This window comes from Pleurodeles waltl, chromosome 6 (assembly GCF_031143425.1).
Source record: "Pleurodeles waltl isolate 20211129_DDA chromosome 6, aPleWal1.hap1.20221129, whole genome shotgun sequence".
Taxonomy (NCBI): Eukaryota; Metazoa; Chordata; class Amphibia; order Caudata; family Salamandridae; genus Pleurodeles; species Pleurodeles waltl.
Window position 1 is genome coordinate 1,227,174,809 of NC_090445.1, and position 16,303 is coordinate 1,227,191,111.

At 44.1% G+C, this 16,303-nt stretch overlaps 1 protein-coding gene across 2 annotated transcripts in view; it reads right to left on the reverse strand.

The window, feature by feature from the left end:
• SEC24C (SEC24 homolog C, COPII coat complex component) overlaps positions 1 to 16,303 on the reverse strand; it is a 1,280,009-nt gene that overhangs the window by 1,057,669 nt on the left and 206,037 nt on the right. For both annotated transcript variants that reach the window (XM_069240542.1, XM_069240541.1), the window contains exon 6: positions 14,341 to 14,483. In XM_069240542.1, coding sequence (XP_069096643.1) covers positions 14,341 to 14,483 — 143 coding nt within the window. The remainder of the gene's footprint in view (positions 1 to 14,340; positions 14,484 to 16,303) is intronic.

Genomic DNA, 16,303 nt, shown 5'->3' on the forward strand with positions numbered 1-16,303 from the left:
GGAAGGCCGAAAGGTCTGCCTCTCTCGGTGTGGGAATATGTGTGAGAGGGTGTCTCTAGGTGTGCAAGAGTGTCTGGGTGTGAAAGTGGGTGTGTGAGGGTATGAGGGGTTTTGTGAGTGGATGTGTGATTGAGTGGGTGCGTGAGGGTCTGTCGGTGTGTGAGGGTCTTTGGGTGTGTGAGTGGGTAACTAAGGGTGTGAGTGGGTAACTAAGGGTGTGAGTAGGTAAGTGAGTGTGTGGGTGGATGAGTGAGTGAATGGGTCCGAGTCGGTGCGTGGGTCTGTGAGTGAAGTGAGGGTCTGATTGGGTCTGCCTGTGGGCGCATCAGTTTTTGAGTGGATGCTTGAGGATCTGAGTGAGTGTGTAAGTGGGAGAAAGATTTAAAGAGAAATTGTATGAGAGAGAGTGAGAAGGGGCAAGAGAGAATTTGAGGCTTTCATGAACGATATACTTAAAATAAGATATTTTTGGACAAACTGAAAAGAAAAATGTGTCAATTAAAAAATTGAGATCACCTTTCAGTATGAACATTAAACTTTTGATGTTTAAAAAAAAATTAAAGAAGGAAAATGACCACGGACACACCTGGAGTAGAACTCTCAACTTTCAGTGTGAGGGTCTGTGACCTTAACCTTTAGGCCATAGGTGCAAGACCACCCCAGCACTCACTAGGATTAAAGCCCCGGGGAGGTGGCTGTCCCCGGGCCATGGGCAGGCCCAGCAGGCTTGGCTGCATATTAAGTATAAGCCTCGGGGAGGTGGTGGTCCCTGGGACACAAAAAGGCCCTGGGAGGGTGGGGTCGGGGGGGTTGCACCCCCTCTATTTCAAAATGCCAGAGACCTGGCCCACCAAGGGGCTTCATTAAAACAAGCACGGGCGCCCGTGCTTATTTGTTTTCATGTATTTCTTTAAAAAAAAAAAATAAGAAATTGCCAGAACCACGGATGCGCCAGTTAATTCACTATTTTTTTTTTATTGCTTTTTTGCCCCGAGTGGGCTACCTCTGGGACCCCAGCAGCACAGCTAAGGGGTCAGGGTATCCCTACCCTTTTCTTTTATCTTTTTTTGATGGGATTGGCTGAAGAAGAGTCCCAAGATTACTGCCAACACTTCCTGGCTTAGGCGTTGGCCGTCAATCAGAGTTCTGCATTTCCCTGCACATCATGATTATTCGCAAATCCTTTGCACCTCTAGATATCTATGTTTCTTTTAATGTCTAAAAAAAAAAAAAACACAAAAAAAAAAAACTACTGAACGCATTTCCATCAAATAACAAAAAGCACTCTTTCTGGCCCAAGATCTACCTTTCTGCCAAATTTGGTGTAACTCTGTACAGTGGTTCGGGCTGCAGTCGTGACCAATATTTTTTTTTAGGGATTTTTTGACCATTTATATATATGGCACAAACTGCATGTCTGGATGTTGCCTGTTTTAAATCTTGTGTTTTAAAATTTTAATTTAACAACACCACAGATAACTGTATGCTGTGATTGGAAGAATAATCTGTTCTTTTGTCCTGAATGTGTTGGTGAAGTATTATGAAAACGACCGAAACACGTTGATGTATATAAAGTACTGAATCTGTTGGGCAACATGTTACTATAGGTGGAAAATTTGATTCAGAGATCGAGTAACGTGCAGAACAGGCAATGGGATCAGAAGACTGGAGTAGAAAGTATGCTCTATCTTATGAATGTCTAATCGTCCATGAAAACATACATGTTCTTATTTAGATTTAATTTGGATGGTCTTTGACGTTTTTTAACACCCTTGTGCCGAAAGGGAATTTTAATGTGCGGATTGGGTTTGATATAAAATGTTGGTATGGTGCAATATTACATTTGTAATGTTTTTAAAAATAAGATTTGGAGAATTAAATCAAATGTTGTTATGAATAGAGTTGTAAGCCTGATATTGCTGTGGTACTGGTTAACATTTTATTCAGTAGGAAGAGCATATTGTGGTGTGTGATGTGGGTGTGAGATATGCATGACCTGCACAAATAGGTACAAGGGGAAAAATGAATTTATATTGGTTTAGCTGAACCCAACCAACCGCAGGTGGACAATGTGATATTACTGAGCAAGTGCAGAAGTTGTACTCTAAATACTTTATTTCTTATTTTTTGACAGCTATTATTAATCTTATGCCGTCCCAGATGGAACTGAGGGATCTAGGGAGTGTCGTGGATGAGCAAATCCAGCGCACAATTCACAAATCCTTCAAAGATAAACATTTTAAATTTACAGTATGCTGGGGACAGTGTCACATTGACCTGGAGGGCAGCAAGTATTCACCCTTCCCAGTTACGGCTTTTCTGATATGTCACCAATACAGTGCGCAGCCAACCATGCTGGATAATGATGGTCAAAACAGCCAATCAGAACATGGTAGACTCAATACATAACCAGGTTTGCTAATCCACAATGGACTGTGGGTGAGGGTGGGAGCAAAAGCTCCCTCTTCTAGTGGTGAGTCTCTGGATTCTTGAATACAACTCGAGGACCTTTTAACACAAATTTCTCAAACGTTAGTGAATGAATTAGCATCAAACCAAGAAAAGCACAAACCCTCAAGTACAATTCCACCCTATTGCTAAAACTGGTGTAGTTCCATTGATTCATTTTGTTCTATATGTAACAGCAAGAAACGCTATGGGGATCAAAATGTAAATGACATACCCAAAGAGAGAGAGAGAACGCAAGTAAAATCACAGCCTCCTTAAAAAAGAACTTGTCATTCTGAAGGATATGTAATGTACTAATACTCTAGTCCCATAGTCCCACAAACTAGCAAGGGAATTCACACAGTCACGGCAAAAACGATTTTTAAACAAACACCACTTTAAAAGAGGCCAGGCTGCCTGAAAACACAGAGTCCACAGTAAAACAAACACTTTTTGAACAAATAATACTATTTAACTAGAAAATATCTTTGGGCTCCTTACCTAGGTCTTTTTGCAATCCTTGAATACTGGGATATATCAGGACACAGGGGAGATGCACAGAGGAACACAAAATGGAGGTGCCTGTAAATTGGATACATTTGAACCATGCATTGCGTGGTATATGTGATGCGTGTTCCAAAGGAATTTCCACTCTTTATTGTGTAATGGGCGTGCCAAGTCTGTTTCCCATTTGTCCCGGAGGAGTGTCAAAGATACGTGATAATGGGAGCGCTGCGCTCTATACAGCCCTTTAACCAGATCCATCCTTGACCCCATATCATAGAGTGCCTGTACTACAGCATGTGGCTGGGGCTCCTCGCCAGTCAGAGTCGATTGCTGGCTATAAAATATATATATATAAAGACATGCGTTAGAAATCTGGTACCTGGGAGCTGAATCTGGGCTATAAACCCTTTGAGGGACAATAGGTGGCCCTCTTCAAACAGATTCCCCCGGGAATGCCGTGCTGTGAAAAGAATTCCAGATGAGGTGGGACAACCGCTTAAGGGGATACTGGGCTCATATGGCACCACAATCTTGCTTAGTCTAAGCATCTTACACCAATACCTTAGCGCATTCTGCAACAGCAGAGGCAGTCGCTGATTGTGAGCAGGGCTTCCGGGCAGGACCAGCGATTGTAAATAGTCATTATCCAATTGTGCCGGTGTGTAGTTTATCTCCTGCAGGTGAATGCCAGCTAGCCAGTGTGCCAGCCATTGCAGCTGCACTGCTATGCAGTATGTTTGGAAATCTGCCCAGACCCCCCCCTTTTTTTTTTTAAGACTAATACAGCAGCGTCCAGTGGCCCATTATAGTTCATTCAATAATGTGTTTTGTGTTCTAAAGGTAGATTGTGGTATGCAAATTGGAAGGTTTACAAAGAAATACAGTACTCTGAGAAGCATCACTATCTTGGCCAGTGCCAAGTGTCCAGCTACTGGGAGGGGCAACGAGGTCCAGAATGTGATCTGTGCTCCTAAAGATCTTATCACTATATTCAAATCACCCTCTAGCAGGTCAGTAGGGGAGCAATATATTTGTACACCCAGATATCTAAATTTCTGTTGAGCCACTGGGATCTCGAGTGTGCCCAAGGGGATTGTGTCCGAAAGCAACCCCTCTCGGAATGAAAATGCTAGGGATTTTGAATGGTTTACTTTCAGGCCCGATATTGTACCAAATTGATCGAGGGTGTGACTCACTCGGTCAAGCTCCTTATTCATGTTGCGGAAATATAGAGGCATGTCATCCACATAGAGGGATACTGTATGCATCTGACCGCAGTCAGGTATTCGCCAGTCGCCTCCTTCTTGTCTCAACTTTTGTGCGAGGGGTTCCATTGCCAGTACGAACAGTAATGGGGATAGCGGACAGCCCTGCTGCGTTCCCCAGGGATATATGGTATGAGGGAGAGATATTTTTGCCCTTCTTCGCTCTGGCAGTGGAGTGAGAATATAATACTTTAAGCCATCTAATGTATTCCTCCGCTATATTTAATTTCCTGAGTACCATATATAGGTATTCCCATCCTAAGGAGTTGCACGTCTGCTGTAAATACAAGGAGTAGCATCCCACCTCAGGAAAGACAGGAAGTGCCACTTTCATCACCTGATACAGGCGACGGATGTTTAGGGAAGTGCTCCTACGGGGTATGAAACCACATTCATCGGCTTCGATCAGTTGCGGGAGGAGTGACAACAGCCTCTGGGCAAGCACCCTTCTGAGTATTTTGTAATCTGTGGATAATATCGACAGTGGTCTATAAGAGGAAAGTTTGGTTGGTGTAAGTCCTGGCTTCAATAAAGAGGTGAAAAGAGCCTGACTCGATGCTGGGAGCATCCAGAGTTCAAAGCAGTTTCATACATTTTCAGCAGTTTTTAAATGAGCTGTGGGGCGAATGTCGAGTATAAGTCGATGGGCAATCCATCTATACCCGGGACTTGGTGCGCAGCATCTCCCTTATGGCCATCCGTATCTCCTCCACTGTTGTAGGTCCCACCAATTGGGTACAGCATTTGCCGGTTAAGCTGGGAAGTCTGAGGTCCAGGGGGAATTCTGCACAATGTTTATGGGGGAGGCTGTATACAAGTCTGGTGTTAGTCTTAATCGAACGTGAGGTTGCTCTGAGAGGAGTAGCAGCTCCGTGAACCAAAACAGGCACGGCCATCTGGGAGCGATCAACAGTATTCTGCAAGGTTCTCTCCTTCTTTTGAAGAAGTCTCGGGATGAGTGGGAGCGGGGGAAACCCGTAGGCATGGATCCCTGACCATTTGATCAAAAACGCATTCCCCTTTGACCCTTTCTGCGGTCGCCAGCTTGCGAAGTGTTGGCATTTTCTGTCCTCCCTTGTCGCAAAAAGATCTAGACTGGATCTGCCCCAACAAAGAAAGAGGCGGTCGAAAGTTGCCTGGTTGAGCTCCCATTCATGACAGGTCATCAGAGTTCTGCTTAGCGCATCTGCCAAGGTGTTGGAAACTCCTGGGAGGTGTTCCGCTCTGATATGATGGTGTATAACCCAATGGCACAGTTCCTGTGCCTGAAGAGACGGCGCCTGCGATCTTGTACCCTTCTGCTTGTTGAGGTAATGCATGACTGTGGAGTTGTCGTTCTTATCAACACCGAGGAACCTCTGATCTTGGCGAGGGAGGCCTTCAGCGCCAGGAAAACTGCCTTTCATTCCAATATGTTGATGGGGCGTGCTGATTCCTGTATGGACCATCTCCCTCTCACTGATAGGTCCTGTAAGTGTTCGCCCCATACCTCTAGAGACGCATCCGTTGTTAGAATGTGCACTGGTTTGTCCTTGCCCTTCAGGAAGGAGAGTCCTTCCGCGATGAGAGGGGTGTTTTTCCACCAATTCACGGCTTGTCTCGCTGATAAGGTTATTTGGACAATATCGTCGAAAGATCAGTTTATTTGTTTCCACTCAATGCCCAATTGTTGTTGAAGTGTTCTCAAGTGAAGGCAACAGTTTACTATCAACGGAATGCAAGGAGAGAGCATCCCCAGAAAAGATTTGTAAGTCCAGACAGAAGCAGACCTTCTTCTGCTGAGATGGCATGTTAGGTTTTGAAGTTTTTTCCATCTGTCCTGAAAAGCAAAAGCTCTTGCTCGCTCTGTGTCCAAAACAGCCCCTAGAAAGGTGATGTTGTTCGATGGATCAAAGTGAGACTTCGGGTAGTTGACTGTTAGTCTCAACGTCTTGAAGAGGGATAAGCATCTTTCTGTGCCTTTGGCCGCCGTTCGTGCCTTTATTAGCCAGTCGTCCAAATACGGGAACACCTGGATTCCCAACTGTCTAATGTAGGCTGCAACTGGTGCCAGAACCTTGATGAAAACTTGTGGGGCTGATCTGAAGCCAAAAGGTAATACTCTGAACTGGTAATGGGTGCCTGCAACCTTGAACCGTAAGAATTTCCTGTGACTGGGATGATTAGGGATGTGGAAGTATGCGTCTTGGAGATCCAAGGACGCCATGAAATCTCCTTAGTTGAGTAATCGTAGCACATCTTGAAGGGTGATCATACGAAACAATTGTCTTTTCGAGAATTTGTTCAGAGAGCAAAGGTCTAAAATAGGTCACCAGTCTCCTGTCTTTTTCTGTATGAGGAAGAAGCGAGAGTAGAAGCCTGTTCCCCTCTGATCCTTCGGTACGATCTCTATTGCTTCCTTGTCTATCAAGATGGCAATCTGCATTAGGAGTTCTTTTAGATGGGTGGGTGGGGGTCCTCCTGGTGGCACTTGCGGAGGAGATTGATGAAACTCTAGTGTGTGTCCCTTGCTGACAATATCGAGGACCCATCTGTCTGATGTGATCTGGGACCATTGGTGGAAGAAGTTGGAAATTCTGCCCCCTATCAGAGTGCTGGGATAGGGGTTGGGTGCAGGCAACCGATGGAGATCAGTGCTTTCTCGCTGCGTCCTTGCCCTTATAAGAGGATTTTCCCCTTGTGGTTTGCCGGAAGGGTGCAGATGATGGTTGCCGATAAGCGTGTGGCTGCTGTTGGCCAATGGTGGTGCGAAATTGACTTTGGTAGGGCTGATACTGCTGCTACTTATGTGATCCGCCCCTGTAAGAGTAAAGCCCTCTTCCTCCTCTAAAGGGTTGCCTTTTAAATTGTAGTGTACCCAGGGATCTAGCTGTTTCCATGTCTGCCTTTATCGACTGCAGAACGTCATCGACATGCTTGCCAAATAATAGTTCTCAGTCCTAAGGCATATCCAAGATCCTCAGTTGCACTTCTGGGGTCTATAATCTCTGTAGAGATCTTCTCACCTTCCTGTAATATTTTACACGGTTCCGCTCTATTATCCTCAGGCAGGAGATGGATGAACTGGGATATGTCCGACCACATCTGACGGTCGTATCTTCCCAAGATTGCTAGGGAGTTCGCTGTTCTGACCGTGGTGGCTGCCATAGTTGAAAACTACTTTCCAATTGAATCTAACCGCTGCCCTTCTCTATCCGGGGGTGCCGCAAGTGGGGAAGACGGATTCCTGGACCTACGCTGGGCTGCCTGAGATATCACGAGTCCGGTTCAGGGTGACCAACTAAGCAGGCTGGTGAGTTGTCGGGTGATTTGTATTTCTTGTCCAGCCTTGGCAGCACCGCTGGGACTGAAGACTGGGTCTGCATGACCTTAAGGCCTCCTCCCAAGTGAAGTCAACAATCGGTATTGCTCGAACCAATTTCCTAGTGTCCTCCTTAAAAATCAGAAGAAATAATCCGACTGCTTCGGTGTTATGGGTAGTTGGAATCTCTTTGCTGCTCTCTCCATCACACTATGGAAGCCACCGATGTCTTGTGAATCAACCGGTGGTGGTGTAGAAGGGGATGGTGTCTGAGTTTGATACTCATCCCATTCCTGGAGAAGCGATTCAGTGTCCTGTATCTCGCCCTCTTCTTGTTCGTTATCTGACGAAGGCAGATCATTATCCTGACCGGATGATGGGACTGGATAGGTCTTACAGACTGATGGCTGATTGGGAGGGCTCAGCGGTATTGGCGGAGGTTGCACAGGAGTGGTCGAACCCAGGGGAGGAAACCTAGAATAATAATCCTGCATCATATGTTGAAGGTTGGCAATCAAGGATATTGGCATTTGGATTGTTTGCTCTTGTTGAAACTCTTGAGCTCCTGGTTGCCTGTGCTCCTGCAAGGAGTGCCCTATTTATAGCTGTTCACTCTCATCCTAATCATCTTCGTCTTGGCATTTTATTCACAGGTCTGAGGGGCTACGTGTGACTGGAAACAGACCATCATCCGAGTATGTCTCCCTCCTCGTCATCGTAGTCATCAAAAAGATGTTGTGGAGGTGCCAGCAATACCTTACTAGGTGACGTATGAGAGGGTAATGTCTGTTGACTGGACTTTTGTCTTATTGCCAGAATTCTCAAAGGCAAGAAAGAAGATTCTCCAGATTCTATAGGTGTTGATTCAGAAATCTGACCAGTCGATAGTGTGGTCATCGACGGCGAAGATGATCTTCGTGTCTTTGGCGACACTGCTGTCAGTGGAACCTTAGTCTACGATGTCCTTTGCAGCTTGACCACAGACGCTGATGTCTATGGTGTGTGCGTACACGATAGAGACCTTATTTTATTCTCCGTCAACGGTCTCTTTTACATCTTTATAGCTGAACGACCATACTTCAGACTCACTGGCGTTATAGTTGTTGAAGACAACGGTGATGAAGTTATGATCATGGGCGACTATGGAGATGTAAACGTCACCATAGTCGTTGAGGAAGCGAAACCTGCCGTCGACGATGCACTCGCCAACGGTGCCGTCGACAATGTCGCGATCTTAGATGCAGACGGTGGCAGAGAGCTTGATGATTTCTTAATCTTCTTGGAGGTGGTAGCTGGAGTGGACGGCTCAGAGCAAACCTTACCACCATGTTCCCTTGAAGTTAAGGGATATTCATCAGCTCTTTCCTTGAAAGAATGAAGTCTCTTGGCTGACTTACTAGTTTTGGGAAAAAAAACTCTACACAGATCTCTTCCTCTTCTTTGAGGCCATTGAGGTATCACGGTCTTCATCAGAGAGAGACTCTCTGGACTTACGTTTCTGGATACCAAATAAGGAGTCTGGCTTCTCTATCTCTGAGAGTCTTGCTGGGAAATGTTCTACAGATCTTGCAGTCTTTCACCTTATGCTCTGGGTGAAGACAGTAGATGCAGTCCTTGTGAGGATCCTCACAATGCAGCCTTAGCTTACCACAGGTGCTGCAAAGTCTAAATAAACCTTTCTTTCTGATTGGCTGGAGTTTGGGTCTTTTCTAATGAAGCTAATAAGCTATGAAAGTGAATGTGTTTTTTACCATTGACTCCAATAAAAAAAAAAGAAAAAAGAAAAAAATCTATTGCTTTCTATGTACCGTGGGACTCCAAATTTGACGACGGTGAATGATTCATGCATGGGAATCTGTGAAAGATACCCCAATGCTTGAGAATCTCTTTTGCCCTTTTCTTCTATGACCTGAGAGGTGCTCGAGCAACTCCTTTAACTCCTCCCATTGATACCTGTATCGTCTTTCAAGTAGGCTGATGAACTTGGAACTGTGCGTAGGCTCTAAAGGCCATACTTACTTCTCCTCTGTCACCTTCCTACTTCGCTTGTCCATGGGACAATCTCTCTCCAACAATGGGCTGCATGCAGAAGCAGTGTCAGGCAGTATGTGCCCACAAATGAAAAGGGTCTTGCAATGTAGATTTGTACATTTTATCAACTCTTAGAAAGATTACCCTAGTGTTCATAGGGTCTTTGAAATTATATGTAGAGCAGTGGTTCCCAACCTGTGGTCCGGGGACCCCTGGTGTCTGCGAAGCCTCTTCAGGGGGTCCACAACTTCTTAGAAAATTAAATAATACTAACAGATTAGGTCCCCAGCTTTCAGTAATGACTCACTGGGGATCCCCGGATTCCAATAATGATTCAGTGGGGGTCCCCGGGTTTCAGTAATGATAAAGTGGGGGTCCACAGAAGTGAAAAGTTTGGGAACCACTGATGTAGAGCACTAACACTAACATAATCTTTAACAGAGGTGGTGTAGTTAAGAGTGGCCAGCACCACTATCACAGAACAATATATGAAAGTGTCATGTGGCTGGGAAGCCCGGAGGGGTATAGTTCCAAAGACCAATCATCCCGAGGATCTGCCTGAAACCTGCCAAGCAATATCATGTTGAAAGGTCCTGGTCTGAATCTGAATGTATAGAGTGTGACGGTACATCTGTTGTGGAGTATATACTGGTGGTGGTAGGCTAGTGTCCACCTTCTTTTTAGTTATAGGGTAGTTCCGGGGCTCCTCTGATAAAGACTCCTTGAAAGCAAGCCTCCAACCTTTCTACTATCAGGCTTTGTGGTGAAGGGTGGCCGAGCAACAATATGACCAGTGTCCAGATCACTAAACGTTCTTCGTCTAGCATTCAGCTACTTACTTTCTTGTGGTGTGCTCAAAGTCTAGATTTCAGTCTAGTTCAGAGCGGACATTTGTGCGAAGACTGTTCGGCTTAGAGGCTCCTTGTTTCAGACATGTGCAACCTCAAGCATCGAAGGTGCCTTTCAGTGCTGATCAGGCTTGACTACAGTGAACAGTTCCAAACGTCAAGGCTTATTGGCACTGATTTGTCTAAAAATGCTTGAACCAGAGGCTCCATTTGTGGTCAAACTCCAGAGTAAAGTTGCTCAGTTTGCTGAAGAATAGTGTCTCCTGAAGGCTGCAGCTTGGTGCCCGCCCCTCGGAATCTACTTTGGAAATCCGAAGTGTGGGTTTTGTCTTGGGTGTGGGCTGCGTGAAGGGCCCACAGAAGATCTGAGTCTAAGAAGTCAGAGTCACCATAGGACATATAAGCAACATTCTAATTCTATCTGAGTATCCAGACTACTAAATGGCTCCCGCTACCCTCATTCATCAGCATCTCAGTTAAATCTTGACAAGTCTTTACCGACCATGGCAGACAGTGACTGTAATGCATTATGAAATTTTTGAACCCACCTTTGACCTCAACATCTTTGAACAGTCTTTCAAGAACAAGCAATAACACAAAACTGACTTTCATTGAGATCGCTCTTCGTAGACAGAGGTTACAAACCTAATGCTAGTAAGAACAAGAAAAAACTAACATAAAGGTTATTCTTGATAACCTTCTCCCAAACTAATCATTAATGTATGACCTAGCCTCATATGATTTACTCCTGAAGCAGTTGCTGTTTGTCACAGGTACTCTATCTCAAATATTGAAGCTCCACTCCTTAGCAGTCAAAATCTGGACTTTGAAGCACTGCCATCATGGAGAAGCTGAAATATTTTCTATCAGGGGAAGGAAAAAAAACACTATAAGATGGAGTGTAAATCTAGGTGCATTGCTGGTTTTAGTTGAATCATCATGAATCACCTCAAAACAGAAACTCATTTGATGAAAAACAGCTTGTAATCTTCCAAGCCCAAACCTAAATATCAGGAGAGTGCACTGCAAGTGATCTAAAGCTGAATATGCTGCACACATACAGTTTAATTGCACTACAGTATAGGGCAAATCAAATTATTTTTCTTAGGCTTTGGTGGAGGATCTGAATGTCTTTTTTATCGCCAACATATACAGCTTTTAGGAACTACGGAAACATGTTTGATAATGTAATTGCCCTTATCTTTTTGGTGATATCCACCCTGCCCAGGGATATACCAAGGGTAGATTGCCATTTTGTGGATTATAGAATGGCATTTGACAGGGTGGGCAGACCAAAGCTATGGGAGAAATTGTAAAGTTTGAGGATAAATACAAGCTTGCTCCAAAATCTGGAAATATTAGACACCTAGTTAAGGATTCAATGCAATAACCTAGGCTCAGTCAGATTTGCATTTAAAAATCAAACAGCCTTAAAAAGGGGTTCTCTTTTAGAAACCACCCTTTACCACTTCTGTAAGGTTAGTAGGTCAGAAGCTAAACGGATTTTACCTAAGTTAGGGGCAAGCCTATTTCCATCATGGCATTTGCCGATAACTTCACAAATATTGGAGAGATGAGAAAGTGGATACAGCCTTCCCTGGAAAGTGGAGGACACTGCTATTATTATTACTTCAATGCTGCAGTTTGTTCAATAACTTACATGTTTAATTTAGGGTTTTTCCATATGAAACAATGTTTGAGTATACTACTGTAACAAAATGGTTACTTACCAGTAGGAGTAGTTTTGCAGCTTGAAATCTTTTCTGGATTCATAAGAGTTTTCTGAATTCATACACATGGCATAATTTATGCCATCTGTACCAAACAGATCTCAAAACTGTCACATTCACCTTCTGTCCTGGCCTGAAAGCCCCCATAGAGTGCCTAGTGAAAGTCCTCTTTAGAGAACAAGTGATTGGAAAAAGAAGGGAGTCGGTAAACTTGTATTTAGTAGAGGGATACTATAGGATTTGCCGTCAGGTGACGACGCTTAGAAATATGGCATTCTATTTATGGAAACTTAACTGATCAGTAAACAACCAAGTTGTGAGGTTAATGCAAATTAATTAAAAATAAAAAAATATAACAGGGTTAAGAGAAAGCTTTGTTAATACCTCATGTGCATTATATGTTTTTCTCAATTTAACCAATAGTTAACAAACTTTAACCATTAGATCAGCTCAGTAATATTTTAGGTTCTGAACAAATGTGCTTGCTATGGGATTTGAAGGATTGTAGTTTATTACAGGGTGTGGTTGTGCAACCGTACTGTGTAAAACTCACAAATCTGTCAAGTCAGGTTCTTTTGAAAGACCTTCACTCAACCCCAGGTAGCTGTGGCTTCAAGCAGTTAGGCTTTGTCAAAGGAACAAGTGCAAAGTATTTAGAACTACCAAATCACTGGAAAAAGAAAGAAGCACAACAAAGAAAATCCAAGACAAATTTATAAAAAAAAATATCTTATTTTTCAGATTTTTTTTTTAGACACCAAAATGAACTAAAGGCCAGATGTATCAAAGGGTTTTACCCATTCTGTGTCTATGGGAAAATACTTTAGTACATATGGCCCTAAATCCGGAGGGTTCCGGAGTCAAATTATTAAGCAAATCGTGAATCATTGTTTTCCACTCCGATCGCAACTAAGCAATGGCTACTCCTGCAGTTAGTGGTTACTTAAAAAACTTGTAATGTTTTTGGTTACTCTGGCCTGTTTGGGGTGACCAACTCTGGCAGGGTGCTAGTCACAAGGTCCAATAAGGCTTAGCAGGACAGTTACCTTGCAGTCTCCAGTACAGTTCCAGTTCTCTCGGGCAGGCTACCAAATAGGACATTGACACCAACAGCCTTAATCTGAAATCAGAATTAATAAACCTGCACCAGGAGTTTACAAATTGCATGGGGGTATGGAAAAAGTTACTTTCTTATACTTCGGCTTTGGTAGAATTTCTAACACATTTCACGGTAGTAACAGAAACCTAAGATTAGGTTTAACTACAATTTTTGTCAGACTCCAAATCTGATTTTGCACTAGACAACAGTCTGTAGAGTGAATGAACATACACTCACTGATTGTAAATAAACAGATTATGTAACTGTTCACATTAAATTCATCCACCCACATGGGCAGCCTGCCTCCTTCCCTGCATACCTGGGAGATTAACAACATTCTTGTGGATGCATTTAAAACAGGACTTGCACTCATCTATTGCAGTTAGCTACGAGTTTCAAGTGAAAACCACTCAGTAGCCACTGCATTATTGCACATTTTTGCAAAGCTGCAGTTAGTCCAATGGAGCAAAATCTGATAACTGTTAATTTCTAATATTTCATTTCTCATAACGCTAGACAGGTGATTTGCTCTCAATGAGCTCTTTGGTGAAAAAAATCAGGTAGTCAGAGCCAACCTTGTCTGCAGAATAGAATTCAAAGACCACTGACTTCTTAGCTGCCCAAATAACAGCAGGTTAATGCAATGGACATCTCCCTTTTGTGGCAGCTATTGGCCCCTCAATACCATTTTATACAAAACAAACTACGTAGGCACACTCAGAACAGGACTGGCACTCACCAATAGCCTTTAGGTGTTTGGGCAATGGCTCACACCAGAGGGGGATGACCACTGCAGAAACATGCAGTTTCTTGAACATTTAAGAAGGAACAGGTCTTTGAACGGCATGCTGCAAAAAAGTTCAACACTCAGCCTATTTTTCTCCACCGAACACCAAAACAGGCCTGGTGTTACAGAAAGCGAAATATCTCAAAGAAATGAGCAGTTATTAAGCTTTGCTTCAGTGGAAGAACTTAAAAATTGGAATTATACAGGAGAGTTATTTTTGCTATAAACAGAGTAACAATTATTTTCTCATTAACCTACATCACTTATTTCATTCACTGTGACCAAATACACACAGATGCACATTAAAGCATAGACTCTACTTACAGGACTAGGGATAGAATCAGGGTCAAGTCGTTTCGGGGGGGCAGGTGATGGTGCTTGAGGTCCAGTTTGATTCCCATAGTTCTGGGTACCAGGATATGCTCCACCATAGCCTCCCTGTGAAACACGGTTTGGTCCAAAAGATCCTGGTTGGCAAAAAGTAACAACCAGCATGAAATCTTTACCATCACACAGAATAATTAAATGTGTTCCATCTTATAGTGTAACTGCTTATCAGCTGACTGATTTCCTTACTCCAAAAACAAACAACTTCCAACTGCAAACTACATAATGGTAATATGCCAAGATGCTACGTATCAAAACTGAAGTTTTCATTTTTGTAATTTAAATGTCACGTCTGACCTTGCAAGTGAGACATCTTTGGACATTTAAAATAGAACCTAATTAAGATTTTTCCCCACACACTGCAGTACCATATCACACACGAAAAATGAATTGAAAATGTGGGCCAGCGTTTTGCAATAACCATAACAAACAAGTTTCTTACCTTTGTAAACGCCTTTTTGGGTAGAAACTCCATCTAAATGCAAACTTCTCACATTATGGCTTTCAGACTGGATCCAGAATTTCTCTATGCAGCATTACCCCTGCGTGCCGGTGGGTGATGCCATGCATCTCCGCGTCAGGTCGGTCCTACTCCAGATTTTAAATCTAAACACTATATCCACTCAACTTCTGTGCGCTGATGTCAGTTTCTTTCTGATTTCTGTCAGCGTCATCAAATGCAGAGCTCAAAAAAAATGAATACACCAATATGAAGATTTCTAGAGTGGGACCTTAAATAATGGACTACATGAGTCTATTGCTAAGAAAGTGGAGGTACTGTTGTGGCACCTGTTCACACAGTGAGGAATCTGCAGTTAGACAGTCTCTGCCAGAAGAGCTATAAGCAAAGGTAAGTAACTTGTTCTTCTGATAGGGACTTCCAACCGCAGATTCCTCACTTTAAGAATAGATACCAAAGCAGCACCTTCCCAGGTGGAGGGTCTGTGGCACGAAATACCAGGTAATCATGCAGGCCAGATCAGGCCTGGTCCCTGCCCCCATTGCACCTGGCTATCCAAGTAGTAGTGTTTTGTGAACACGTGAAGAACTCCCATATAGTAGGGTGTCGGATGACCAAGCGCATGGGTAGCAGCCTGGTGGAAGGAGTGCACAAGCCTTCAGAGGGATGCTTCTTGGTTAGCTCATAGCAGATCTTCATACTCCAGAGTTCATTTGGTGGTCCTACAAGCCCGCCAAGAAGAGAGCTGCCTGGCTCCGGAGCTCAAATGAGCAGCTAATGAAAATCTGCTAACCTTGCCAAAGTATGAAGTGAATTTCTGAGCAGAGGCTACAGCTGAATGCAGGGAGCTTGGGCTGGCCTGCTGTATGGGATCATCCCCCCTGGGGATACGTGGAGAGCTCACTCTCACTGTACCGGCTCACCATCGACACTACCACAGATGTCCAAACTGTGTAGAAAATACTGTGAGGCACACTTGCTCAGAGCCAGCCGAGGCCATTTCCCTGCCATTGGGCAGCCAAGGGAGGCCTAGGGCATCTACCTCGGTCCACCAATTTGGGCTGCCGGCTCTGGGCAGCTCCAAGCCACTGCACGTGGCTCTACTTATGCCCCTGCCTAAGGAGACTGTGGTGCTGACTGACAGCAATGATATCAACATTCACCAGTAAGGGACCAGTGGGTATTTATTGGTCTGGAGCTACTGGGTCTGTAACTGCTGTTGCGCGTCCAGCTGTACGTGGCACAGCACCACCTGCACCCCTATTTGCAGAACAGGGGTAGCTCAGTCTCCATTCTCTGAGGGCACATTAAGCTCCCTGACTTATGCCCCCCATACCTGACGCCCCACTGTGAACTGGATGCTTCACCCTCCTGGCTCTATGTGGTGCCCTTCTTCCCTGTATAGGGCGACTATTTCAGAGAAATGATGAGGCTCCACGA